Source organism: Echeneis naucrates, chromosome 14, assembly GCF_900963305.1.
Source record: "Echeneis naucrates chromosome 14, fEcheNa1.1, whole genome shotgun sequence".
In the NCBI taxonomy this organism is placed as follows: Eukaryota; Metazoa; Chordata; class Actinopteri; order Carangiformes; family Echeneidae; genus Echeneis; species Echeneis naucrates.
This window is the reverse complement of record NC_042524.1, coordinates 19,653,808-19,680,783: the sequence shown is the minus strand read 5'-3', so window position 1 is coordinate 19,680,783 and position 26,976 is coordinate 19,653,808. Positions and strand designations below refer to the sequence as shown.

General features: G+C 41.7%; 1 protein-coding gene across 1 annotated transcript in view; it reads right to left on the bottom strand.

The window, feature by feature from the left end:
- The window catches only part of robo3 (roundabout, axon guidance receptor, homolog 3 (Drosophila)), an 81,829-nt gene that overhangs the window by 44,628 nt on the left and 10,225 nt on the right, over positions 1 to 26,976 (bottom strand). The window contains exon 2 of the mRNA XM_029518934.1: positions 22,159 to 22,485. Within this exon, the coding sequence (XP_029374794.1) occupies positions 22,159 to 22,485 (327 nt within the window). The remainder of the gene's footprint in view (positions 1 to 22,158; positions 22,486 to 26,976) is intronic.

Sequence of the window (26,976 nt, the reverse complement as noted above, 5' to 3'; positions counted from 1 at the left end):
CAAAGCCCTGTTAGAAATCTCACTTTATGTGTGGAGGCTGCAGACTCAGTCTCTACAGAGAAGAATATATGTTAGTACAGTGAAATAACTGTCAAATGTAAACCCTGTAAGATGCTTGACTGGTGATTTACAATTTTTTTGTTTTTTTACGCTGATTTGGGTCACTAAAGCACAAGTATTCCAATGTATCTGCGTACAAACGGTCAATGAAACTCCATTCTCCAGACTTCTATGTAATATTGTTCTAAATACATACCTCTCCAGGGCCTTGTCATTTGTCAATAATCAGATGATGGAACATTTACAGGACATAGGTATGCTACTGTTGCATGCCCTGTGCTGTCTTTTTTGTGTGTTTTGTTTCTCTGCAGTGGAGGCGTGATAGGTGTCACTAATCTGAGTGGGAGGCTATATGAAGGAGGATGTTGCTGTGGTCTCTCTCTCGTTCCTCTGCTCTCAATGAGCCAGCTATGTGGACCTGCGTGGACTGGCATGGATATCAGCATATATGATTGTTTTGAAGCTCAGGGTTTGAACTTAGCAGGCCTCCAGTGGCAGTGGTGCCTGCAGTGATTTAGACATGTCTCTTTGTTATTAGTCTGCTCTTTGTGTCTACTCTAGTGGCTTTCAGCTTTGTGCTTGCTTTAAGTTGTTTTTGTTTACTTTTTGAATAAATATTCGTCCTGTATTCATAATTAGTTTTTCATTATTGTTACTTCCCTCACCCCCTTACACATCTTTCAGTTTGTAAAAGTTACATATGCACAGGAGGGCATGTGCATGTGTATCCAGCAGCACCAATGTCAATATAATGTCACAGGTCAGCAGGGGATGGCCACTGCCTTATCTGATTAATGACACATCTCTCTTACTAACAGCCCAGTCAGGATTACAAAGGCCCAAGAACATTACCATTATCATCCCAATCCATATATCACCCCCCCCCCCCCCAATCCATCCATCCATCCATATGAACTCACTCACACTTCTGAGGACATCTCTTTATCTCCAATACCTGGGCCTGTGTGAAAAATTGTGTCGTCGCTTTGTCAGGCTGTACCCTCAACAACAGAGAGAGCTCATTTCTCTTCTTGCCAAGATACTGCAGCATTCTTTTTGAATGAGGTTGAGCGTGGGTGTTTGCATGAGGAGATAAATCTGCCTGTTTTGTAGGTAATCAAGGCCATGGGACACCAGTGTTTAAGAGGAGAAGAGGATATTTTTCATTTCCTCATTAGCTAACAGAGCCTGCTCTTGCCATTGTCCTGATATATATCTACACCATTCATTGTGGGTTGCTGAAGCTCCATGTTGCCGTCATTTCTATCTTCATCTCCTACATGGATGAAATTGCTGCTTATAGCTCAAGTTAGACCTATATCATGATGTCCAATTACTTAGCTGCAGAGGATGTGGGGCTTCCCAAATCCCTTTGGCCCCCCCAATCCTGAAATAATATGCCAAGCCAAACCCCTAACCTTATCTGGACCTGTTCTCGACATTTTCTATTATCACTATGCACTGCAAATTGTGAACCCTGACTAAATCACTAAATTGTTCAGGAATGGGAACCCTGTCTTGTCACGCAAAAGCGAGGAGGGAAATAGGACAGTCAGTTGCACCCCAAATCTGATTTACCATGCAGCGGGGCTAAAGGGACAGCCACAATGACCTGTCACATGATGTCCTGAGATCATGGCTTCAGGGGGCCCTGATCTTTCCCCTATTCTACCCTCCACACTCACCAGACTTGAGCGAAAAGAGGGCCCCTGGAAGTTTATTAGATGCTGGCAATTACCCATGAGGCCCTTGGCGGCCCATATTAAGTGGATGCACTTTGACCTTTTCTTTACACCCCTTTAGCAAAGCCAGAATAATCCCCACTGCTGTGGCTGAATGGTAGATTTTAATACGAGCACTGAAAAACAGCGGTACACACAAGATAAGTGATAAAGACCACAGCTGTGTGTACTTCAAATACACAAGACTGTAGTAACTGTAATATACAAGATCCACCCACTGATAGATACAATGCAAATCTGATGTAAATTCATCATTGCAATAAATACTTCACCCAGACACAAAGTTTTCCCGATTCTGTTCTTTATCATCAGCATGGGGAAACTGAATATAAGTGGATGCTTCTTAATATAACAGGGTTCAAACCTGTTATTTTTGGACAGCCTAATTGTCTTTATCTACACTGCTGTGAAAAAGTATTTGCCCCCTTCATGATTTCTTACTTTTTTACATATGTGTCACACTGAACTTGTCCAGATCAAACAAATTTAAATATGAAAGAAAAATAACCCAAGTAAACGTAAAATGCTATTTTTCTGTGATGATTGTATTTGTTAAGAGAAAAATACTATCCAAACCTACATGATCCTGTGTGAAAAAGTAATTGCCCCCTTCTTAAATGATGAGGTAACTGTAATTAATCATATTATTGTGGAAAGCTTCTGTTCAATTTCATAGTCACACCCAGGTCTGATTGCTGCAAGACCTTTAAAATCAAGAGATCACTTAAATAGAACTTTTCTGACAAGGTGGAGTAAGCCATATTGAACCCAAGACATCATAATGAGATCCAAAAAATTCAGGAACAGATAAGAAGAAAAGTAATTGACATGTCTCCGTCTGGAAAAGGTTACAAAGCCATTTCTAAATCTAAATCGAACCACGGTGAGAGCTATTATCTACAAATGGAGAAAGCATGGTACAGTGGTGAACCTTCCCAGGAGTGGCCGTGTGCAGGCCTCACTTGCCTAAGTAAATGGCAGTGTTCATGACTCAACCATAAGAAGAGACTAGGCAAAAATGGCATGCATGGCAGAGTTCCTAGGTGAAAGCCACTGCTGACAAAAAAGAACATAAAGGCTTGTCTCACTTTTGCCAAAAAACATCTTGATGATCCCCAAAGCTGTTGGGAAAATATTCTGTGGACTGATGAAACAAAAGTTGAACTTTTTGGAAGGAGTACATCCCGTTACATCTGTCATAAAATGAACACAGCATTTGATAAAAAGAACATCATGCCAACAGTGAAACATGGTGGTGGTAGTGTCATGGTTTGGGGTTGCTTGGCTGCTTCAGGACCTGGATGACTTGCTGTGATTGAAGGAACCATGAACTCTGCTCTCTACCAACAAATCCTGAAGGAGAATATCCAGCCATCAGTTTTTGACTTCAAGCTGAAGCGCACTTGGGTTCTGCAGCAGGACAATGATCCAAAGCACACCAGTAAGTGCTTTTCTGAATGGCTTAACAAAACAAAATGAGGGTTTTGGAGTGACCTAGTCAAAGTCCAGATCTGAACTCAATTGAGATGCTGTGGCATGACCTTAAAAATGCAGTTCATGCTCATAAACCCTCCAATGTGGCTGATTTAAAACAATTCTACAAAGAACAGTGGGCAAAAATTCCTCCACAGCGACGTGAAAGACTCATTACCAGTTATCGTAAACGCTTGACTGCAGTTGTTGCTGCTAAGGGTGGTTCAACCAGTTATTAGATTTAGGGGAGAATTACTTTTTCACATGGGCCATGTAGGTTCAGATGGCTTTTTTTCCCTTAATAAATAAAATCAGCACTTAAAATTGCATTTTGTGTTTACTGGTGAGTTATCTTGCAAAAAAAGTAAGAAATCAGTAAGGGGGCAAATACTTACTTTTGCAGCACTGTATTATCAAACAGAAAATGGAAGCACATTAGTAGGTTTGTGAACGTGAGCAGGTATGACAGCAGTTACGAGGTATAGAAACAGTCACACTCCCATTAGCAGGAGTCCACATTTAACATTTACAGAAACTTACAGAGATCTAATTACTTGGCACAGGGATTTTCTTTGGAAATTTTTAGACGGCAGTCCATGAAAAAAAACTGTCACTACAAGATAAAATTTGGCCAAAAAACAGGAAAAGAAGCCTGACAAATGCTGGCAGCTCATTTCTTTGGTCAGATAAGATCAAAATAGGCTTGTCCGGTTCAGATGGTACAGCATGTTTACTCTGGTCAGGGTTACTGTGGTCAGGACAAACAAAGAGGTGACTGTGAAACACAGAGGTGCACCAGAACAAAAGATGCCACTGAGGTGATTCTTACTTTATAAATGGAAGTATAAGTGCAGGTTTGTATCCAACTACATGATGAAAAGAAGACTCCCAGACACAAAGCAGGAGAGGAATGTTACAGTGATGCCAAACACACGGCAAAAACAAACAAACAAATAAACAAACAAACAAACACAATAGTTTTAAATCATAAAGTGGAGAAAGCAGCTGCACCCGCATTCCCCCAAGACAAAGAATAGCTGAACAGATTCAGGCCAAATGATATTATCCAAGTCTTGGATGAGCAAATCTATCATTAAAGGCGGACATACAAAAAGTTAATAAAACAAAAGAATGGAGTCTTTCTGAAATTGGATCTAAAACGCAAACAACACAAGGAGTTGACTTAAAATTGTATTTAGAAATAGAGCAAGGAGCAGGACCATCCAGGACCATCCAGAACTACAAGAGCTCAGGAGCAGAGGATCACAGGCCAAACAGAACAGATAGGAAGCAACACAAGGGGACTCCTTGGGTTAAAGTAGCTCTGTGGAACACAGGTGCAACATAAGATGGGGTTAACAAAAGGCACAAAGGCAGGAAACAGGTAAGAGACATAACAGAAAGAGAAAAATAACAAGCAAGACATAAGAGGGTGGTTGCTTCAAATTTAAATAGTAAAGATAAAAACCAAAAACAAACATTGGTAAACTGAATTAATCTAAAGCGGGTTGCCATGTTGTGGTTATGTGAGACTTTTGCATCAATTTAAGAAATTATTAATAATAATTATTATTAGTGTGTTAGTCAAAAAAATATGTCTGTTGCTTTAATCATTTAGTGTATTAACAATCTTCTAATTAATTTTGAATAAAATTATATCATACATAAACATCCAAATACATATAAATGTCAAATAGATGTCAAAGCCACTGTTTACACTGACCGCAGTCTGTTTCAGATTGCTGTTGCAAATTGTTTCTTCACCCAGCAACAAACACATTAGTCACACAAAAACAATGACACCTGTCTGTGTGTAGCATTTATCAGCCACTGATGCCGCACTGATGGATGTGCAACTTGCAAATTCTACTTAATCATCATGAAAATTAAAACTCACCACTGAAGCTATCTAATTCAGACAAAAGAAAATAATTGTATGGCAGTAATATTAATGCTTGGCTGTGTGATTTAGCACATGTGTTAAGTATCGGGACCCTTTTGTATATCAGGGCATCATTTGAGCATTTAATTGCACATAAAAAACACCTTTGGGGCGAGCTTAGTCTCACTTTTAATTAAATGGCTTTATCACTGTTGTTAATGTTCCAAGGACATGTGTATATGTGTGTGTGTGTGTGTGTATGTGTGTGTGTGTGTGAGACAGTAAGACAGCATCCCCCTCAAGAATAAATATTCAGATGGCAGAGAGAGAATGACAGATAGTCCCTTGGCTGGAAGAGCAAAGGGATGGAGGGAGGGGAATCAAGAAAATCATCTGAGGACTCAGGCTCTGTTGTGTGTGTGTGTGTGTGTGTGTGTGTGTGGTTGTTGAGTCGGGGGTGAGCTGGTCATCTTTCAATCCGTCAGATTACATCTTGTCCCTAGATGAAGCAATCTGCTTTAGTGTGAACGCACACACCAAAACACATGTATGCACTTGGGCAAAGTCTTCATGTCTCTTCATCAAGCCTGGTTGGACAAAAACACAAACGTGTCTTCATCTTTTTTCTCTTCAAAATTGTGGCTCCCCAAGGCAGTATCTGACCAGCCTTTGGGCCCTATGGGGCCCCATCAGAAGCCACCTTCCATCAGCCACTCTCATTATCCAGAGTGGACCCCCTCCGATCCCTATCAACCATTACACCATGATGAAACAGCCAGCACAGGATATTGTTTTGCGTGTGTGTGTGTGTGTGTGTGTGTATTTTCAGTGTTGATGTGAGGGTCTGGAGAGGATGAAGAGGAGGGGGTGAGGTCTCACAGTTGGAGACAGATGTCCGTGCTACCACTAAGCACCCATCGTCTCCCCACCCCATCCAGTACACACACAGACATTCACAGACACGATGCACAGCAGCTGAAACAGCAAACACAGAGAAAGAGTGTGCATCTAATATGAACAGCTCAGTGCAATATACAGGCTGACTGGAGACTACACACATGTACAATGTCAGGATTCCCTTAGCATTTCATTAATGATGATTTTAATGAAATTATTTTTTCATTAGCTGACTTGAAATGCCCACTCGTCAAAAAGTTGATTCAAAAAGTAATTCCAATTTTTCTTCATGCAGTCACCTGGCTCTTTGGGCCGAGTCTTTTATGGCCTTCAGTAAATGATATAATGCGGTTTAGCTCTCTGGAAATACTCCTATGGCCAATAGGAAAACTGAGCAGGCGCTAGGGCTAAATGAAATGGAACCACAGCACCAGGGCATTTCAATTACTCTGTCTTCTGAGTCCAGAAGGGTCATTTTCTTGGCCTGAGCTCTTTTGCTTCAAGCAACCGATCACATGCGGATAACCTGTTAATCAATGTTCCATGCATTTTTCCCCTGCAAATTTACTCCCTTTTCTTTTGTCTCTCAGTGCATCAGCTGGAGGGGAACATTTGGGTCTCGGTTACTACTGTTCAGTCCCATCAGATGACTCCATTTAGCAGCCTTAACAGCTGCCCCAACCCCGCCCACCTAATCCCCACCATCCTTGTGCACCCATGCAACCACCAAACCTGGGCAAATGGCTCTAATGCAGCTGGTCCTACTAGACATGATGATAAGGGTGTGAAAATGATTAATCTGCAAAACAACAACAACAACAACAAACTGACAGGTTAAGATGTTCAAAGAATAGTTTTCTGTTCCATGATAGTGGGGGGATCGGGTATTAAAATGTACCAATTCACATCAGATCAATTTGATGAGCAACGCATATTTACCAAAATGATCTGGCCACAAGTTCACAGAAAAACACTGCAACTGCAGTGCAAATTAAATTTACGTGTTTCTCACAGCAAGCCTCAGAAAAAACTATTATTGGCCACCAAGCTCAGATAAGACCGAAATGAAATTCACAAGTGATGCATTACAAGCTGATAAAAATGCCTGTTATTAGCATAGATAAACCTCCTCTAACATCATCATCAACCAAAGTCAAGAAAATTACATTGGTTTTAATATTCCAGTCACGCTCTGAAGCTGTTTACTATGCATTATTGTTGTCATTACATGTAAAATCCTGTACAAAATTGAATTAACTGATAAAAGATGAGAGACCCCCAATCAGTGTTGCAGGGGAAAAAGATGAGAATATCTGTCAAAAGTGCAATGTTTCACAGCTTATGCCCTCATAAATAGCCAGACCAGGACCACACGATGATGTCTTGTCACATACAGACATGCTACAAGGGGGTTGTAGGGGGTTGGGGAACGGGTGGATGTGGTGCAGGTCAGTGGGGGTAAAACTTGGCAGCAGTGCAGCCAATAAGGACCATCGGCCCCACAAGCAGCAGTAGGACAGCACAGGAGGCACTCATTATCAGCCACAGAGACACAACACTGGAGGGAGAGGAGGTGCTCACAGGGAGGGGATTGGTCTGTGTGTGTGTCACACTGAAACAAATGGCTAATAAACATGATGGTATACACCTGTTGAGGTTAATCGGGCCAGCTTGCAGGCACCTTCTCCACATGGAGCTGAAATCATATGACAAAAAGACTGTACAATTAAGCCAGTTCATGCTTTACATGCAAGTACTGGCCACACATTGCACGTAGTAGCAAATTATGTGGCTGGAAGCAAAGTCGAACAGGAGCGAGGAAGTTGTGGGATGATACACCGGAGAAGCCGCAATTTGTCAGCTTTTGTTTTCTGAGAGATGTGTAAGATACTTGCCACTATCCTTGCCACTATGAATACAGTCAGATGTTCAGTGATGAAACCTCAGCATTCACTCTATTACCACCCGAAAGAAGGACTGTAAACATAGTTAATATGGGGACTATAATACAGAGTATTAACGCCTTAATTTCATCCATCTAGTTTTGCAAGAGTATCCATTAACCCTCATTAACTACGCATAAATGACCACACAACATTGCCTGAACTGGCTCACTGCAGCATGTGTTTTATTTAGTATCCATGTGCATTACATAAAGATTTGTAGATGTTTATCAAACCCTGAAGAACTGTGTGATAAAAAAATGGGATGCTAGGCAGCACATTAGATTTCTCTGTAGATTTTCTTAGGCTGGAGCGAAAGGAAATTCCCTCATCATCTAAGGTTTTTTTCCCCCAACACTTATCCAGTGTTGCTCACCTGTAAATGAGTGATGCAAAGGTTGGCCTAGTTCAAAGACAAAGGGGTAGCCTATTGAAAACATCATATTCACATTACTTGCATGCCTGCCTGAGCCTGTGTGTGTGTGCTAGTAAAGGCTGTCCATTATTTAATTTTCCCATCACACATGTGCACAGAAGATGCTCCAAATTTGTGCACAGACATGGATGAAGCCAGTCGGCTAACACAAACATGCCTGTGCATCAACACACACACACCCATAGACATAACTCTTCTCATTTGAGTGTAAATCCCTCCAATCTCCTGGCACAAAGAGTGCTCACCTATGTGTGGCTCAGCAGCAGGTTTCCATTCCAATTCTGAGCGGGTGCTGCTGCTCTGGCTGTGCTCACCCACCCAGCAACCTTGAGGTTAATCCACCGCAAACCTCCCCTGGCATGCCATACTGGCCCTGTGTGTGTGTTTGTGTGAGTGTCCATGTGTTTTTCTGCCAATTTTCCATCTATGTGTTTAATCTCTGCAATTGCTGATGGGACACACACACGACTCCCCCAGCTCTTGACAACTTGCAGTCTGTACTCAGGAGAGGATGGACTCACTGCAATTCTGTGGAATTTCAAGTTAAGACGAACGGGTGGCAAAGGATCCTGGAGAGCAGACCGGTGGAGAGAGAGAGATATTGTTTAGTCAGATAAAACCTGGATAGTGCCAAAGGCATCTGCCCCGTTGAAGTGTCCTTGGGCAAGACAGTGATTTGTTTGCTACTGCGGGGTGCTGTCATGTAGCTCACCCTGACTTCTGACCTCCTGTAGTGAGCTACAAGAAACCAATTTTCTAGCGTGGATCAATAATATCACATTATTAAAAAGCTGTATTTATGATTTATTTCTTTCTCTTTTAGGCCTAATGGGAACAGATGATAAACAGAGTAGGATTGTGACCTGGGAGTTGGAAAGATACATGAGATGGAGCACAACGGAGGTGAATAGTTTATCGATTTGTCAGCTTAATAAAGCTGTGCTCATATCAGAGGGTTTCACTTAAAAAAATGCACATGCTTCATTTGATATTAAATAACCTTTTCATTGATATCATCATGCATACATAAAGAACTTGTACAGAGATGCATCCCAAAGCCCCACAACCCCTTTGTTAGAAAAGGGGTTGTGTGTGCGAATGCATGCCACTGACACTATGATTTAAATAGCATAGAGTGCAACATGCCATGCTCAAATTATCTGTTCATGACATATTCAATCTGTATGACAATCCTTATTTCATCTTAAGCAACTCCTCACTCCTCGTGAAACCGAATAAATTATCAGGTGAAGCTATTCACACCTGATTGACAGGCTTGCAAAAGTAGCGTATACCCTGTCAGGGAGAACACACCAACATTTTGGAGTGGATTTTAAAGGAAATTATTTTCTTTTTTTTTTTGCTTTTAGTTGGAAATGCACCATGCCTTTAGACATTGAGTAAAAGAAGAGATGAAACAACATTTTGATGGGAGTTGTTTGGCAAAAACAAACCAGTAGAGAGATTCAGAGCAAAAAAAATCTGGCCCACATGCTTCAACAGGCGGAGGAGGAGGGGGAGGATTTACAAACATGCAAACCCATGCTCACACTTCATCTGGTTGTAATTCAAGCAATATGTCCATAAATATGTAACATGGAGCATAAGGTGTGCAGAGGGGAAAGAGGATAGATATCTGTGCAGTTGCCCAGATATCACTCCCCCTTGTCCAAATACATACATGGGGAGCAATGGCAGCACATGAGGCTTAAACAAGGAGTAAGTAATGCAGAAGTAATGTATGCATGGCATTGCTAAGGAGAGTTGAAACAACAAACTCACCCTCCACCCTTGTCTGCCCACCCTCCACCAATAACACTCACCCTGGGACTTCAGGGGCCAACCCCAACAATACCATTACAGAGGTGGTCGGAGCTCTTGTGTGTGGTCAGCTAATAAAGCAATTGTCTAGCCCTGAAAAGAGGATTACTTTAATCTATTAATGGCTGATGTTGTGCGACCTATAGAAGAGGGGTAAGAGGGTCGTAAAGAATTGCTAAGAAGCCCATTGTAAGGCAACTAAAGCCCCAACGCCTGGCCTGTCAACACTGCTCTTAGCTGACCCAAAGGGCAATTCAGGCCTACTGTAGTTCACCCATCTGGAAAACCAGAAACGCTGTTTTAACTCAACCTCAGGGGTTGGATGAGGCCGCCTATGGACAATAGGTGCCCCACTAAGAATCTCCCACCCACCCATCTAAACGTACACACACAACCCATTAATTATTGACCAGAGCAGCGGAAGAGCGGCAATAAGCACTTTCAAGAATTCCTCTCGGACAATGAGACATTTAAGGGATTTTTTTTTACTTTATGTGGTTATACGTTTTGTGCTCAGACCAACAATAAAACAGTGTCAAAAATTCCAGCCCCTGAGTTCAATGAGAACTCAGTCATGGGTTGAAAAATAAATAGGGAATGTCAAAGTCAAAGCAGGTCGGGTCAAAGTCATCTATTTCGATCAATAGTTAAGTGGTTTGTAGCAATGTCGTGCCTCACAATCAGTGAGGACATGGAGGAGTTTCGAGTTTCGATAATACCTTTAAATCCATGGATGCATGCAATTACATTGGAGTCTCGATTCTAATCAATTCATCAATAACTGTCCAGCTGTAACACATCTAGAGCAGCAACCCAGGCCTTTAGAGTTCTACTTTTTGGGGCTGGAGCTACAGAGTGTGAAACTGAATTTTCAAGTCACTGTTCTTAAATTTGTGAAAAATATCTGCTTGACATCTTTGCAGCATATGGAGGAGCAAAACCTTGACAGCAGATTTTAAGTCTGAAGTTTCTTTTTGTCTGAACACACACGCCTTGTCATTTTCTTGTCATGTGTGTGGTTTGTCCACTTTCCCAGGCTTGCTCCCCAGACCAAAGGGGTGTGGAAGGTGAATCACCTTTACTGACATCGGCGTCTTCATGTTGGAGTCGAGCCAGTCTGCTTGGATCAGCTGACACCCTGTCACCTGTCTCATCTATTAACATAACTTACGGCGAAAGGCCAGCCTGTGAAACACACACAAGTGTGCTCACACAGCCAGGGAAGATGATCCGCACTTATATCTTTTTCCGTGCACTCGAGGAAGTGGTGAATGGGTGGGTGAAAGGGGGAGGAAAGAACAACAGTTCCAATTTTTTACACCCTGTCAACAAACTCCAAAAAACAGATGGATCTTGGAGAAAAAACATCCATTTAGCGACACTTGAATGACTTAAGGCTCCCATCTCTGACCTTTTCTAACTCTAAGGTGGAAGCCTGTCTTAAGGAGAAATCTTGTGCAAATACACACCAGCAGTAATCAATAAGCATTTTTCACAGCTGTTTGCCTTCGTATTTACCATTTGCAGACAGGTCAAATATGCCCAAATCCCCCCTGAAATACATTTTTATACCACAAAGAGCTGGCAGCTAGTTTAACTGAACCAAGCAAAGTACCCAAAGGTGAATGCTTCTGTCAATTAACAGTTCTAAAGGTTAATTTTTTGTGATAAACTGCCTTTGACACAGCCCATCCTCTGTTGCCAGCCAGAGATTTCAAAAGGTATGATATGAACAACTGACAGACATGGACATACTAAATCTGCATGCAACAAGGTTGACATTTAAGAGCAAACAATCTATACACAAAATCAAATTCTTGAGAAATTGACATGACAGCAGCAAACAGTCCTCAGCATACAAGGGATCAGCATAAGACCTTGTCTCTATGCAGAGAGCGAACCCTGTCAATAAACATAATGCTAATTGGGGTTTGAAATCGACTTTTTTTTTTTTCATCCGCTCTAATATTAATTTTCCGCCAAGTGCTTACATGCTGCAGCATCAGATTTAAAAAAAAATATGTTAAAAGTGATGCATTTTCTGAGTTAAGGTAAAGCACACTGGCTTGACAGTGGCAGCAGTGAGGAGCATTCGATCACTGGACCGAATCGTCCAGTTTCTGGAATGAGTAATCTGGCAAGAAGTGAATGAATTGCCAAGTAGTTTCCAAGTTAGATCAACTCACTAAGGAACTCTCCATTAATTAAAATTAGCTGGCAAAACACAGAGTGGGTCATACTGTAATTTAGAAGCCGTTCAACAAAGACTGGAATGAGCTGTCTTAAAACTAAAGTTTTTCAATTACAGTAATGAGGTTGGTACAAAATAATCCCACTAAATTGTCCAGCAACCAAATAAGTCTGTCCTCTGATAAGTGTGAAACGAATGAAACATCCAGTAATTGGATCCCTTGAAATGGATGTGCCTATAAATTAATTTGTAAATGTAAAATGTTTTTCCCCACGTTTTCTATTTGTTTCAGTAAACGCCAAACCAAAAACCACAACAGAATGAGCCTCAATCTGGTGGCTTGTTGTTCCTGCTCTCTAACAAAACTGCCAAGTAAATACACTCACTGTTGCTTTAATGCCCTCCCATTTCATCCACTCTGTAATGATGCTCTGATTGCATTCGATTGATTAATTTGAACCACGTATTGATATTGTTGGCCTCTTGTGTTTACTCTCTGTCACAAATGACACCTCAGATTGCCCTGATGGGATCTGCTGCTCGTGCTGTTTGTGAGAAATCGACAGATAGACACCAGGCTGTCCCCTCTGCATGAATGTGCGCTGTGTGCACCAACTGTTCTTTGTGCCGTGTTCTGCCCATATCCCTGTTGCATCTAAATCATGGTTATTTTTTAAAACTTTTTACTATCATTGTGTCAAATAGAAAGATAGAGGTATTAGTTACCATAACGAGGGATCATCAATGCTGAAGAGCCTTAAAACTGCATTCTATCCAATGACCATTAGAGGGCGGCTCACCAAGTTGTAAGAGGGAGTGAGAATTTACTGAAGTCTATGGGAAAAAATTATCTGAACCTCCTCACTTGATTTATCAGGTGAGTAGATGTTTTCCTAATGAGCTTTTGGTCTCGATCTATGTTTTCCAAACAATGGTCCCATTTTGAGTAAAACAGACCATAAAGCAGGGTTTGCATGACAGCTAAACTCTATCCTGGTTGTTTGGTTGTCTCTAACTCCGGCACTATTCCTCAGCTCCACCTTCTCGAACAAATATGGGTTCTACTAGTTTCAAAAAACAGAGATGGTGACAACCAAATATGTTTCAAAACCGCAGTTCATAAAACAGTGGGTGGTGTCATGGTGGGTTACTGCTTGATTCAGACAACTTTAGCAGCACATAAAAAACACGCACAAACTCCTCATTAGTTTCAGAGGCCTATGGGTTGGTGCAGCAGAGGTACAGCTGCAGCAGACGCTGCAATGCAGTTTGGGGAAAAAAGGTTCAGTTCATCCTGGTTTCACATTTCATTTTTGCATAGTACTACATTTGGTTAAAGAAAAAAAACTGTGCCAACCAATTAGCTACATGGGAATACTTTGAAAGGATTTGACAGTATACCTAACAAACAGAGAGAGGAGCAACTTTCCAGATCCAGCTCTGCCTCAGAGAAGTGTAAACTGATCTGCATTGTAATTGTATCTCATAAGCCTTCCTGTTGCTCTTCCTTATTCACATTTCTTTTCTTAATGCATGCCCTGCAGCAACACAGCAACACCACACAGCCCCCTCGTGTAGTTTTACCAGAAGGTTATTGTCGGCTTCAATGAATCCAAAGAAGGGGTTATTTGCATCCTGTAAGACCATAACTGATGAATTTTAATGAATTAGACTCTTACTTGAGACATGTCAAAAATTTTATTCATGGATTCCTCTGGAGCTTATTGACGAATTGTGATGCCCTTGTGTATTATTTACATAAAAGAATATATAGCCAGCTTCTCTATCATTTGCAGCAAAAACTAAATGTTCCCTCACTCCTTTATTTGTAATTAAGAAGAACTTGACTAACACAATCCAATACAAACCAACATGACTTCCATCCTTCTAAACACAGGATAGGGGTGGGTGATGCTACCAATTTTTGGTTTCAATCTAATAGCGCGTAAATACAGAGCCAGTACTTCCCACTCTCATACTGATATTTTTTACTTTAAATTCAGAGGCCTTCTTCTCCAGCAGGGTGGGGGGTTGTGGAAAGTGCACCTGAGCTGCGTGAGAGGAACACTGTTTGTATGGTTAACACTGGGAAAGAAGCTAGACATGACTAGAATCATGCTAGTATCGAGTATGATACTAACCTTGGTATCAATATTTGGATTGGTCTGCCCACCCCTACCACAGGAGCAATACATGTACTGAATGGGATCTGGATTCTGGATGCTCTTACTTGGTTGTATTAGAGTTGAATCAACACCCATAAACACAAACACGGGCACAGACACACTTCCACAAAATTTCAAGCCAACAATTATTTTGAGGGTTTCTACTTGAGTGCACAGGTGTGTCTTTCTTTGAGAGCATCCTTGTATTACTGTGATTATATTTTTATATCCAAATATGCACTATACAACAAACAAATTAATTAGGCAGGGCTGGCGTGCGTGTGTGTGGGGTTGTGGGTGGGGGTTGGTTTGGGGGTCCAGCGTCATGCCTGTGATCAGCAGCTCACAGAGATGATGGAGCCTGATTGGATGCAACGGCCTGAGCAAGTTGCTTTTATTGTTCTTCTCAGGCCCTGTGGCCACCGTACTGTGTCATTAAAGGAGGGGGGGTTAAAGCGCTTCCTCACGCCACCTGTTGTCAACCCCCGACCCCCCACCCTCAGCTCATCCTTCTGCTTTTGTTCAACTGACCCTTTATGGCACAATGCAACACACACATGCTGGTCACTGGTCATACTCGCCTTTGGTATGGTCTAATTAATTCATGTCTGTCCTCTGGAGGAGGGTTTGGCTGGTGGGTCTGGCTCAATGACTGGCAGACGGTCAGATCATACGGAGGGGGTTTAGCCACAGGCCCGTGGCCTCACTCCGGCCATCTGATCCTCACTCTTTTAAGATCAGAATGACTACAGGCTCTATCCTCCGCAAGGCCAGGACCTGCAATCCCATTAGTGAAGCATGAATACACCTCTGAGCTCACGCAGACAGACACACACACACAAACACGGAGAGGAGAGCTTGTTATCATCAAGTAACTGAGAATGTCACGGCTGAGAGAGAGGTGGTGGTGTTACTGTAGCACCCTCTGTTCACTCTGCTGAATACAAATGCACACAGTCTGATTCATAGTTGGCATAGGCGTATGATGGAGCATTAAGATGCACTTATCCTAATGCCTATATGCCTACTTCCATTGGTAACAAGGTAGATTTGTCCTTTTTAGATAAGTGAGCAGGAAATAATTGGAGAATAAGGGTTGAAAGTAGCTTTCTTTACAAATGGATGTGATTTGACAAAGTACTGTAGACAGATGGTGGGAAAATATATAGTGCCAGGCTCTTGTGGACGTGTAGGAGGATACAGGGAGGGTTGAATGTGGGATGTGCACTAATAGGACTCAGATTCACATCCAGTCTGTCAGCAATGTCAATCCTGATCATGTTATTGTTCATGGATTTTATTGTATGAAGAGAAGAATTACAAACAGGCACAACTAAACAGCCGCTATCAATTACCAAATCACTCACTGTCATACCAACTTCAGGACAGATGAATCACCTCTTTTCCCTCCAGCTGCTGATTTACAGACTCTTTAAAACCATCTTATCCTTAATAGGTCAAAAGACGAGTAGATAAAATCAGCCATCTCATTATAGTTTAACAGATTATATCAGCTCATTCAAAGTGGGCTAATGGCTAAAAAAAAAGCAGACTGAGAACATAAGGAGGAGGATAAAACTGCTTAATGACACAAAAGCTCAAAAGCACTGAGCAGTTTCTGATGTACTTAGTTAAATGTTGTCACATCAGGAGATATTGTCCCTCCTGAAGGAAAGATCTTTTCATCATTGGTGTGAGGGGAAGTTCCTGTAAAAATAAGTGTTTGCTAAAATTTCTTCAAACCCAACATTTAGCCACTATAATAAAACTCACAGAACAGTGTACTCCCATCATCCCTAAAACCAATAGGGCTACTGCTTTGGGGGTGTGGTGGTGAAATTACATGTCTGTGCTAAATAAATGAACAAAATAGAAGGCATGATTTGAAAAGCAAAGCAGCAAAGAGTCTGGGAATCTCTGAAGTATTAAAGCATGTTTCCACTCAACAATTTATTCACTGCTTTGGTGCACAGCTTATGCCTCACAGAGCACAAGTTAAAAAGCATGGTTGCATCACACACAACACTGGCTACATGTGATCAAACAAGTTTCACCCACGGCAACAGCATTATAGGTGAACTTATCACTTCCTGTTGTGTCCATTGTATGTGATTGCTTTTATGGACCTGATGTTCAGCATCTGGTCAGTGATTGTGTCTGATGTCAGTGTTTGACAGTAAACAGTCCAGAGAAAACCAGAGCAGGTTAACTTGAATTTTAATATTAGTTGATTTCATATGGACAGTTTGACCAAGACAACATGAAACAGGAACTGGACTCATTGTCAGACCTGAATACATAATACATTGAAAGTGATAAGTCTTACAGAGGTATAAACAGAGGCTAATGTCAGGTCAAAGGCTGCTGAGTCATACCGTGCTGGTAGCTGTGCATGCACTATAGATGTACACATGGAGTATAAGTGTGCTTCACTTTGTGTGACAGCGTGCACCAACCTCCAATCACAACCCATATGGCTGCTGAACACTGGGGTTAATAACAGGGAGAGAGGGCAGCTTGGGGATACTGGGGCAGTGACAAGCAGCAGGAGAGGCGACAGAGGGGAGAGAGTGGGATTGAGGGGGTGGGGGGGTCATGATCTGCTTTATCAGAACGCTCCCCTCCCCATTGCCCCTGCTTCTATCCCATCTCTTCCCCAACCCCTAACCCTACAACCTCCTCCTCAATTTCACTTCCGTGAACTCTGAAATCCATTTTTCTGCACAGGGTTCTCAACTTTCAAAAATATGACTTGTGTGTCTCTGTGTAGTATGTGTCTCCATTAGTGGAGGCAAAAGAAAGAGAAAGGGGCATCCAGCTGGTGACAGTGCTGTTCAGCTGTTTCTCCTGCACTGTGTCTAAGATTACTCCAAGTGAGAAAGTCACCCTAGACTGCTATCACAAAGAGTTGTAGATGTAAACACCCCCACCCGAGACACACACACACACACACACACACACACACACACGCACTAGGACAAATCTACACAAAGGCAGAGGAAGACAGGGGTTTCATCACACCTTCACCTGTTCATTCCCCAGATTCCACAAGGCAGCTGCTTTCTCCAATCTTGAAAAACTGACCTCCAAACAACCTCTAAAAAGAAGGAGATGGGGGTTGGGGGATTGGTTTTGGGGGGCATAAACCCTTTGAGCCAGTTTTATGTGGAGTTCCTTTGACTCCGCCCCCAGCACCTCATAAAAAGCACTTCTTCCCCTCCCCTGTCAAACTGAATATTCATGAGCCATAAAGCCAGGCGGTGGAAACATAGCCGGTATAATAAAAACGTCAAAGATGTAAAACACTCAAAGAAAAAGCCACCAGGAGCTTGGGCAAGTCACTCTGAATGCCAACCCAGGGCATTGGCCTGTCAGGTCTATTGTGCTTAACTGGCTTTTTTGCAGCTGACATAAATTGGCTTTTGCTGCTGAAATGTAACTTTGCAACATTTTCAGGATCAATTAATATTTTTTACTGTAGGAAATTGGATAGGATTACAGAGCAAAATGCACATTTTGAACATTAAAGTGGTATAGGATCTGGTCCAAATGCAAAAGAAAGGAAGGCACAGAGTTGCAAAGTGCAAATGAAGCCTAACCCTATTTTCATGGCTTAATGCTAGATGACAGCTGCATTTACGAGACATTTCAGAAGCTCATGAAAGTTTAGAGTTTGTGAGTTTGGATTTTTCTATTGTCCCAAAATTTTGGACATGACTTTTTTGGGCTCTCAAGTCAAGGTGATGTCATACTTTATGTTCTTTTGCTTTATATTTTGTTCCATTAAAAGTTATCAGTGTTAAGTTTGTTTTCCTATGTATATGATCATATCCAAGGTTACATTACATTCACTAAAACCAAAAGGCTTCAACACTTACGCACATGCACAAAGCATCCTCTATCTAATGTGCCATTAATAATAAGTGGAACCTGTTACTGAGGTAACTAAGCAGAACCTTCCCTAATGAGTTATTGAGTGCCTAATTGTCAGTGTATGAGTATGCATAAAGAAAAAGGCTGGGACACACTTGAGAAACAATGAAAGAGAATTGAACCAATTGAACCAATCAAATTTTGAATCAAAAACAATTAGCGAATATGAAAAAGTTTTATGACAGCTTTGACAGTAGTTATCGTCTGCAGCTGCTATTACCGCCCATGGATCTGTTTTCACTTATCTGTTTATTTGTCAGCAGGGTTAATCAAAAGTTATGAGCCGATCTGCAGTTCACTTGGTGAAAATAAGCATTGTGGACAGCAAATGGACAAGGTTGATCCAGATTAAAAACTTTTACTAAGAATAAGATTTTATTTTATTTCTTTCAACATAGGCTTTGGAGGTCTGTGCTCTCTGGGTGCACCTCTAGTTCAAGTGCGTACTGATATATACTTAATTAACATAGAGGTAAACATGAGCAGACTTGGAAGTGGCCGATAGCCAACACTAAAGGACTCAGTTCAAGATCAGGGCCAACAACTTGATTGGGATCCTTGATATGCATAAATTCTCAAAGAGACACGCTTTTGGAATGGTTGCAATATTTTTAGTGGTGACGGTGCAGGGACAGTGATGATGTTCTGTCAAATATATTGTTCTAGATGTGCCATGAATTTTGTTGCAGAAATGTAGGAACCTCAGAGAATGACTCTAAATGGGTTGTTCCCTGGAATTGTATCTAGCATCATCAACAGGTCATAATGTATCATTGTCAAATATCTTCCTTTGTTAAAATCTACATAACGTGAACATGTTTGTCTTAATTAGCACTTTCTATGGTAAGTAAGAGAAATATAATTGTACTGCAGGAGCCATGCAAGGTTCACAGATGCTGTCTGTCAGAGAGTAATCTACAAACATTTTACAACCACCTTTTTCAGAATGCAGTTCAAAAGATGAAAAAGAACTTTTAGATAAAATTTAAAAAAACATTCAAGCTAGAGATTGAAGTGTACAGTTTGACCTGTTTATCAACTGCGGCATCAACTGCTGAACGAGAAAATTTCCACTAACCTGCAGTAATATTTGCTTTAGAACTTGCATTTAGCCTGCAGTCACCAAACTCCGAGGGCAAACCCTCCCAAACCTTCCACCCTTCCCACTGCGCTGGCTCCCAGCCTTATCCCAAACATGCACACAAATAAGCAATCCATGTCCATGTGCTTCCAAGTCACAGGCCGGGGAGCAGAATGACACACTGCCACAAAGTGCCATCTTGCGCCTTCCCTGATGCCACACTGAGCCCCCTGGCACCACCAGGCGGGTGTATATGCCTGGGGCCTTACCTCCGGCCCTGTGGGTGCCATGCAGAGGAGGATGGCAGGATCTGGCACCAGCCTGAATTTGGCACAGAACACTGTTTGTTCTGTGTATCCCCTGTCGTCTCTCTCTCTTTCGCTGTCTCCCTGGAGGCAATACTCCAAAAGTGTGTTTGTGGGTTTGTGCGCAGGCAACGCAAAAAAAAAAAAAAATCAAGAAGCCACACGCTTGCAGTTTTTCTCCTACCAATAAGGATTAGGGATTCTTCTCTGGGAGCAACTGCTGTGCACCAGCATGTGTCTCTTTGCTGACAGCTGCAGAGAATGTCACCTCCCAAAAGACCATGGCATTAAGGATGGAAGACAACAGAAAATTTGACAGGCAAAGAGATGGAGTGATCATCTGTAGGGCACCACAGACTGAAAGAACACCAGAATACACGCCAAAATCTTTGGACAGTAGGCATGACCCCACACAACCTCAGAGAGCCTCATTTGAAATTCTGTTGCTGTTGGACTTTAAGTGAGGATTAGATATGTCATGTCACTTTCAGCAGCAGCCAGGAATATCACAAGCTGCTGTCAAAAATAATATTAAGATAATTATGCATCCTTAGTTTTCTTTAAGTACTATACTAATGTCATGAATCAGGAAAAGCAAAGAAATCGTCATTGCGTGGTGCTCAAAAGCAGAACAGTGCAAAGATGTAGGCAGCAACATTAAGGATTAGCTGAGACATTTACGGCATCTGTTACTGCTCCATTCCTCCGCTTTTTTTTTTCATAACCAGCCCTGAGGAAAGTGATTCACAACACCTCCATCTATTCTTTCTGCCTGGTTTCAATATGGAGCTTCTATCACAAGTTCCCCGCAGCTTTACCAAAACAGAGCTCTTCATGCTGCTTTTAGGGAAGGTGACAGACATACTGTACAAACCTCAGCTGTTTGCAGAAGAGAGCAAAAGATTGACGAGCAGTTTTTTCTCTAAGGAGGCAGTCTAGGGAAATTCACCCTGATTATTAAGTTGGGGGGGGTTGAAGCCTTTCAGGAAAATATGATGCCCAACACATACAGTGTTTGACAGGAGGCTTGAATTTCACAAGTATTTGCTGGGAATACAGGTAGTTTTCAACCATCTTCAGCTGGTTTGTGTTAATAAAAAAAAATAAAATTCTTGAGATGATTGTTCAGCTTTAAAATGGGGGTGATATTAGAGGAGGCCAGAGTGGAGGGAGACCTTCTCTGGTGGTTCTGCAAAAGTATGCGGTTCAAAATTAATTTTGTTTAAAGATCTGTCATCAGCATAACACTGACTATAGTTTCAAAAAACAGGTCACATTATGTTCTTCTGTGACATAACTAAAACATCCTGGATGAGGTAACAGCTTTCATTTTAACAGGCCACATACTTTTTAACTCACCTACTCCAGTCATCAAAACAAAGTAAAACTTCCTAGTACTCCTCCAACCCATAAAGGTAATGGCCCAACTTAACAATTAAGATTTAATTGGCCCTGTCCCCATTTCATAAAGTGCCACCCTTCACAAGCAGCAAATAATTAATACATAAAATAATTGTATCAAGAGCTGTCTGCTGGAAATTCATCTGACAGAAGTTTGTTGCATTTTATGGGAGTAACAGGTGCTGCTGAGAAGTGGCCAACTAAAAGTGGCCTTTCATCCATCCCTGCAAGAAAGTTGCTTTGTTTGTTGGCTTGTTTGGTTTTTAGCCTTCCTATCCAGTGGCGATAAGTATTATCTTTTTTGCTGGCACTAGCTGTCATCCATCTACATTGACAGGCATGGGTGAAGAGGCCCAGTCACAGTGCGACAGGGAATGGGCTCTCTGGCACAGGGAGGGATGTAATGTTGGAGGCTGGGAAGCAGGGTGGGTAAGGGATGGAGCGGTAGCGGGGGACCTTTGGATGTAGGCTGCCTGGAGATCTGACACTAAGGTCAGGGGTGGTGACTTAAATTAACTCATCTGAGGGATGGCGATGATAGGAGGCCAGAGTCCTCTGAAGCTGCCTCCACACTGCTCTGCTTTTATAGCGCAGCTAATGTTATTACTTATGAATGCCTTCTGTGATTGAATCCATCTCTATTACAGGAACTAAATAATACAGAACAAGATGCTTGATACCTGATATAATGAAAAACCAGTGGCCTATCACCACAAACACTTGTAGTGCATTATTATTTTAGTCTAGTCACATGTACAGTACTTCTTATTGGTTTAAATGCCCACAGCATCAAGTTCCTATTTATATCTGAAAGTCAAAGACACTTACTTGCCACTTCCAGCGATGCATTGCGACTGACTGCCTCGCCCAGGTAGTTGCGTGCAACACACACGTAAACGCCTTCATCAGGTTTGCTCCGCCTGCCGTGCACAATCCTCAAGAAGAAGAGGGAGCCACTGGGTAACAACATCCGGTGTGACCGGGGGTCCTCTCGATCAGTCTCGACACGCTCGCCGTCTTTGTACCATTCCACCACTGGGGCTGGCCGTCCTTCGGCCTTACAGTTCAGGGTGGCTGGCTCGCCTTTCGACACTATCAGATCAGACGGGTGCTCAATAATCCGGGGTGGAGCATCCTCTAACCTGGGTCTGGATCCTGGACACAAGGAAAGGAGAGGGTTTTTTTTGTGGTGCTATTCTTGCACATTATTTTTTGAAAATGTGTGTTAATTGACATCAATAAAAATAAAATTGGACTGGCATTTGGTCTTTAGTCATAGCCAACTACAACAGAGCCATTTAGTACTTTAAAACAGATCACAGACTGGGGAGAAAAGCACATTAGTGGACATGTTACAGATGTTAAAGGGAATAAAAAAATATATATCTGCCCCATCCTTATGCCAAATTAGATTACATATTCATTTGAGGATTTTTTTTTTGTTTTTAAATCAAAAACTGATTATTTAACATGATACGTTTAGACTGCACATGGACTCAGGATGTAAAGAGCCTGGTTACATAAGAGAAAAAATACAAATCCTCAGCTGACCTGACCTGCTGACAGAGCAAGTAGGTGGCACAACGTAACCAAACCTCTCAAGAAAAGACATAATTTTATCTGTGATAACACAGTGTGTGAAATGTGCATGTAATATAATTGCTCAACAGTTACATTCAAAGTAGAAATAGAGAGGACATGAAAAAAATTCTGCATGTGTTAAATTTCATCTGTGCTGCATGGGGGGTAAATGTGATGAATTGCACTAATCAGAATTCACTGGAAAAGTAGGTGGAATACATATCAAGTTATATTTTTGACATTTTATTTTAACTGTTTGGATATCGCTTCCTAGTGTAAATTACCTCTCAGTATAAACATGTTCGGTTACTATTATAAATACCTGCAGAGTACCTTTATCTATTATTGTTACCTTTTGTAAGTGAAGTGATTAGCAAAAGTAGACAAAGATAAAGTCAATGGCATTCCTAAATTATTTTGTTGTGGTTTGTTTTTTAAGAACTTTGAAATTGCTTCACTTTCCCCCTCCGTTCTCTCCTCTTCCTTCACCCCCCTGTCACTTTGAATGACAGAACATTGGTGGTAAAACTATGTATGAAAAGCAATAACACAAATTCAAGCTCCAGGAGGCACAAGTGAAAACTCCCCCCGGAGAACATGTGAAATATTGACAACAGGAGGTGAGTTTCCACAATAACCAACTTTGTGTTCCAGTAATGACTGTTGCAGCATTCACGGCTTGGTGACAGTATATATCTGATTCCTCCCTTCCTTCTCAACTGGTAAGCTATGCTGCTTTGGAACTAAAACCCTGTCACTGTCAAAAGCATCCTTCACATATCCCATACAGTGCTGTTACACAGCTTTGCGCCTTCACAGTAGGAAATTGGTGGGAGTGGTGGTACTCATTACAGGAAGGTAGAAAACATGTTTTGTTTAACTTTGTGTATCTTCATACAGTATCTTATTATATAAGATACTGCTCATCTATAGTCACAGAATGCCTGAGCCAATACCAGCTGTCACTGTCATTAAGGGTAGGTTATACTCAGAAAACCTCTATACAAAAAGTTCCACAGGGGTTTGTTTGTTTTTTTTTTCAGAGCCAATTTGAAGTTTATATCTTTATCTGATCAGGAGTTCTGCCCATTCTTCTGAACAGTAATGATGAAAAATCTGCTCCAAAGCTTTTAATGCTCTAAATAGCTTACTGTCCATGTCTCTCTGTGTTTAGTCTCTTACTAGAATAAACTCAGACCAAATTCTCCTCACTCTGAGGTCAGGAAAAAACTGGATTGATCGCAGGGACTTCGGCTATACAAACAGCTGACAGCTAGGCTTTTTTTATGGGACATCACCCACTGGAGCCAATAGCAGTGTCCAACACAGACACCAACATTACTGGCAAAGATGAAGGATGAGAATCAATAGATTAACTTGCAGAAGTAAAACATAAATTATCCCACCAAATGGGCAGAACTCTAAAGGGAAGTTAATTTTTGGAAGCATAGATGCTTCTGTGGGCTTAATGTGGTTAACCCCATGTGTATGTCTTTCCACTGAGAGAGGATGCCGGAGGACCACATAGAAAGGTTCTAACTGAAAAGTTACTGGTGTGCAAGGATAGATGTCATCTCTTAGTGATGGATTTTATAATTCAGTGTTTACTACAAATGAATAATGAGCCAGAAATGGACAGGTAGGGTAAAATTTCACCCGCAACCCCCCCGGTTAATCAAGATAGCGGCTTGTTTCCATTGCTTTTCCTCTCCTGTGGGAAGACAACAGACATAGTGCCTGCAGCACATTTGCATAGGGTTATACCGGACAGTGTTCATGCTACTTGCCCTACATTAGAGAGAGGGGTCAAAACCGTTTCTTACCACAGGTGCATAAGTGAGAAAGAGTTCAAACGGTTCAGACTTTGCTGATAAGGCAAGCAGTCAAAATTCCTCCCCTCACAGAGACAAATCCTCGAGGTTTTGGAGGGGTGGATTAAGAAGTCCACTTAATATATCAGCTTTTTGCTGATGGGCCTATAGTGTATTGTGTGATGGTCCTGCTCGAAATGCAATTACCTTCAGAAAAAGGGAGAAATAGGAAGCTCTGAATAGCAGGAAATGATACTGAGGCTCTGAAGTTGCTCATATCAGAATCAGAATCAGAAAGTTTTATTCCCAGGTATGTGTAAGCATACTAGGAATTTGACTCTGGTGTTCCTATCTTGGAAAAGGGAAAGACAAAAAGAAATAAGAAATAAAGAAGGAAATATATATATATAAATTGCAGTATGGCAGCATAATGGTTAGTGCTGTTGCCCCACAATAAGAAGGTTGTGGGTTCGGTTCCCAGGCCTGGGGCCTTTCTGTTTGGAGAGTGCACATTCCCCATGGGACTGTGTGGGTTTCCTCCCATCGTCCAAAGACATCATTTTTGGATTAACTGGTGACTGTCTGTAGGTCTGAGTGTGAGTGTGAGAGGTTGTTAGTCTCTGTACGTTGGCCCTGTGATGGACTGGTGACCTGTCCAAGGTGTACCTCACCCTGGACAGGTCACCGTAAACTGGGATTGGCTCCAGCAGCCCACGACCCGTAGAATCATATAGCATCAATCTTACTGTCTAGCATCTAAAAGAGAGTGTTCAGATTTACCATTTCAGGTTATATATCACAGACATTAATGCTGAAAACAAGTTATTGCAATATCCTTTCCCTTTCCCTTCTTCTGCCTAAGATAAAATGTTATGTCTGATATGCTTGGTCATAAAATGTATTTAAAAGAAGGCATTCAAGGTAAAGCGTGTGAATCTATATATGGATCTACCAATTGTCCTTTCACTCTTCCAATCATTTCCATTCACCATCACAGATGTAGAGTCAGGACACCCTGTCACCAGTGATGTGCTTTTCATTTTGCATACAAATTGGATTTCATATAAAAAAAATAAATGGAGCCAAGTTAACATTCAAGAATGAATCAACTCTGTTCAACTGTGTGTGAACTGCGATCACCATAAATTCCACCTCAGCAGTTGAGTTCAGCAACTGCAGAAATCACTTCCACACCGACTTTCTTTTATATCATTTTAATTTCATTATTTCTTCAAGTGATACAGAAAATGTGTTATGCTGTCAGGTAGTTGTGGTTGAATGTGTGTAATCTCTAAGGTTAACAATATAGAACAAGCAAATAAAACATCTCAGGTGGTCATTTTTAAAAGGACTGATCTCCTGTGGAATAAAAACAGAGGAATAAGGCCTCTTGGCAGCATGTATATCATTGTTGAAATGAGTGTGTCCCATTCTGGGATTTGGGTGGGTGGTGGGGACACTGTGGTGAGTGCCCAGCAGGATTTATCCCGCTTAAAAGCTGACTCATAAATTTTACAGTCCAAGGTGGTTGGAACAAGTCATGTGGAAATGTAAAGTGGAGGCTTTTGGGGAGGGGAAACCACTGAGTGAGACTGAGCTAAATATCAGGGAGGGCAGCAGCCACTAGCTACAATTAGCCTCGATGAGGCAATTTATCAGTGCGTGTTGGTCTTCTACAAACAGCAAAAGCCTTCACATGGGATGTATGGCTCATTTGCGGGAATGGATGAATAGAAATGTTCTGAATCTATACACAAGTTCATTTGGATGTCTGCAGATTGTATATTAGATGAGAGCACAATGCTACAGATGTGGGCGTTAGCAGAGACTAATTGCACTGGCAGGTAACTCAACAATATCAGAATTTCTAAGCTGGGCAGTAATCCACTGCTACACGGCTGAAACTGAATGCAGAAATAGTTAACAGATAAGGGCAAAGCTGAAAAATATGGACTCAAAGTGGGTTAAACGGACAGCTGGTAATGGCACAGTATTGTACTACTGGTTGTCTGGAAGGTGTCTAACAGGAAAGTGTGGGTCCTCTGAGGACCTATTAGCTCCTGCCAACGGTGTACTACAGCAGGATGGCAAGAGCTTTAAAAGCTACATGTGAGCTAATGAAACCACAGGGATGCTGCACAAGTCCAGCCTGAGAGAGCCAGTATCTTGTTTGACAAGATGGAGTGTGCAGAAAAGACAGATTACACCTATTCTGCAGTGCCAGAAGAGAGCTGTGGTCCATCTGAGATTCAAT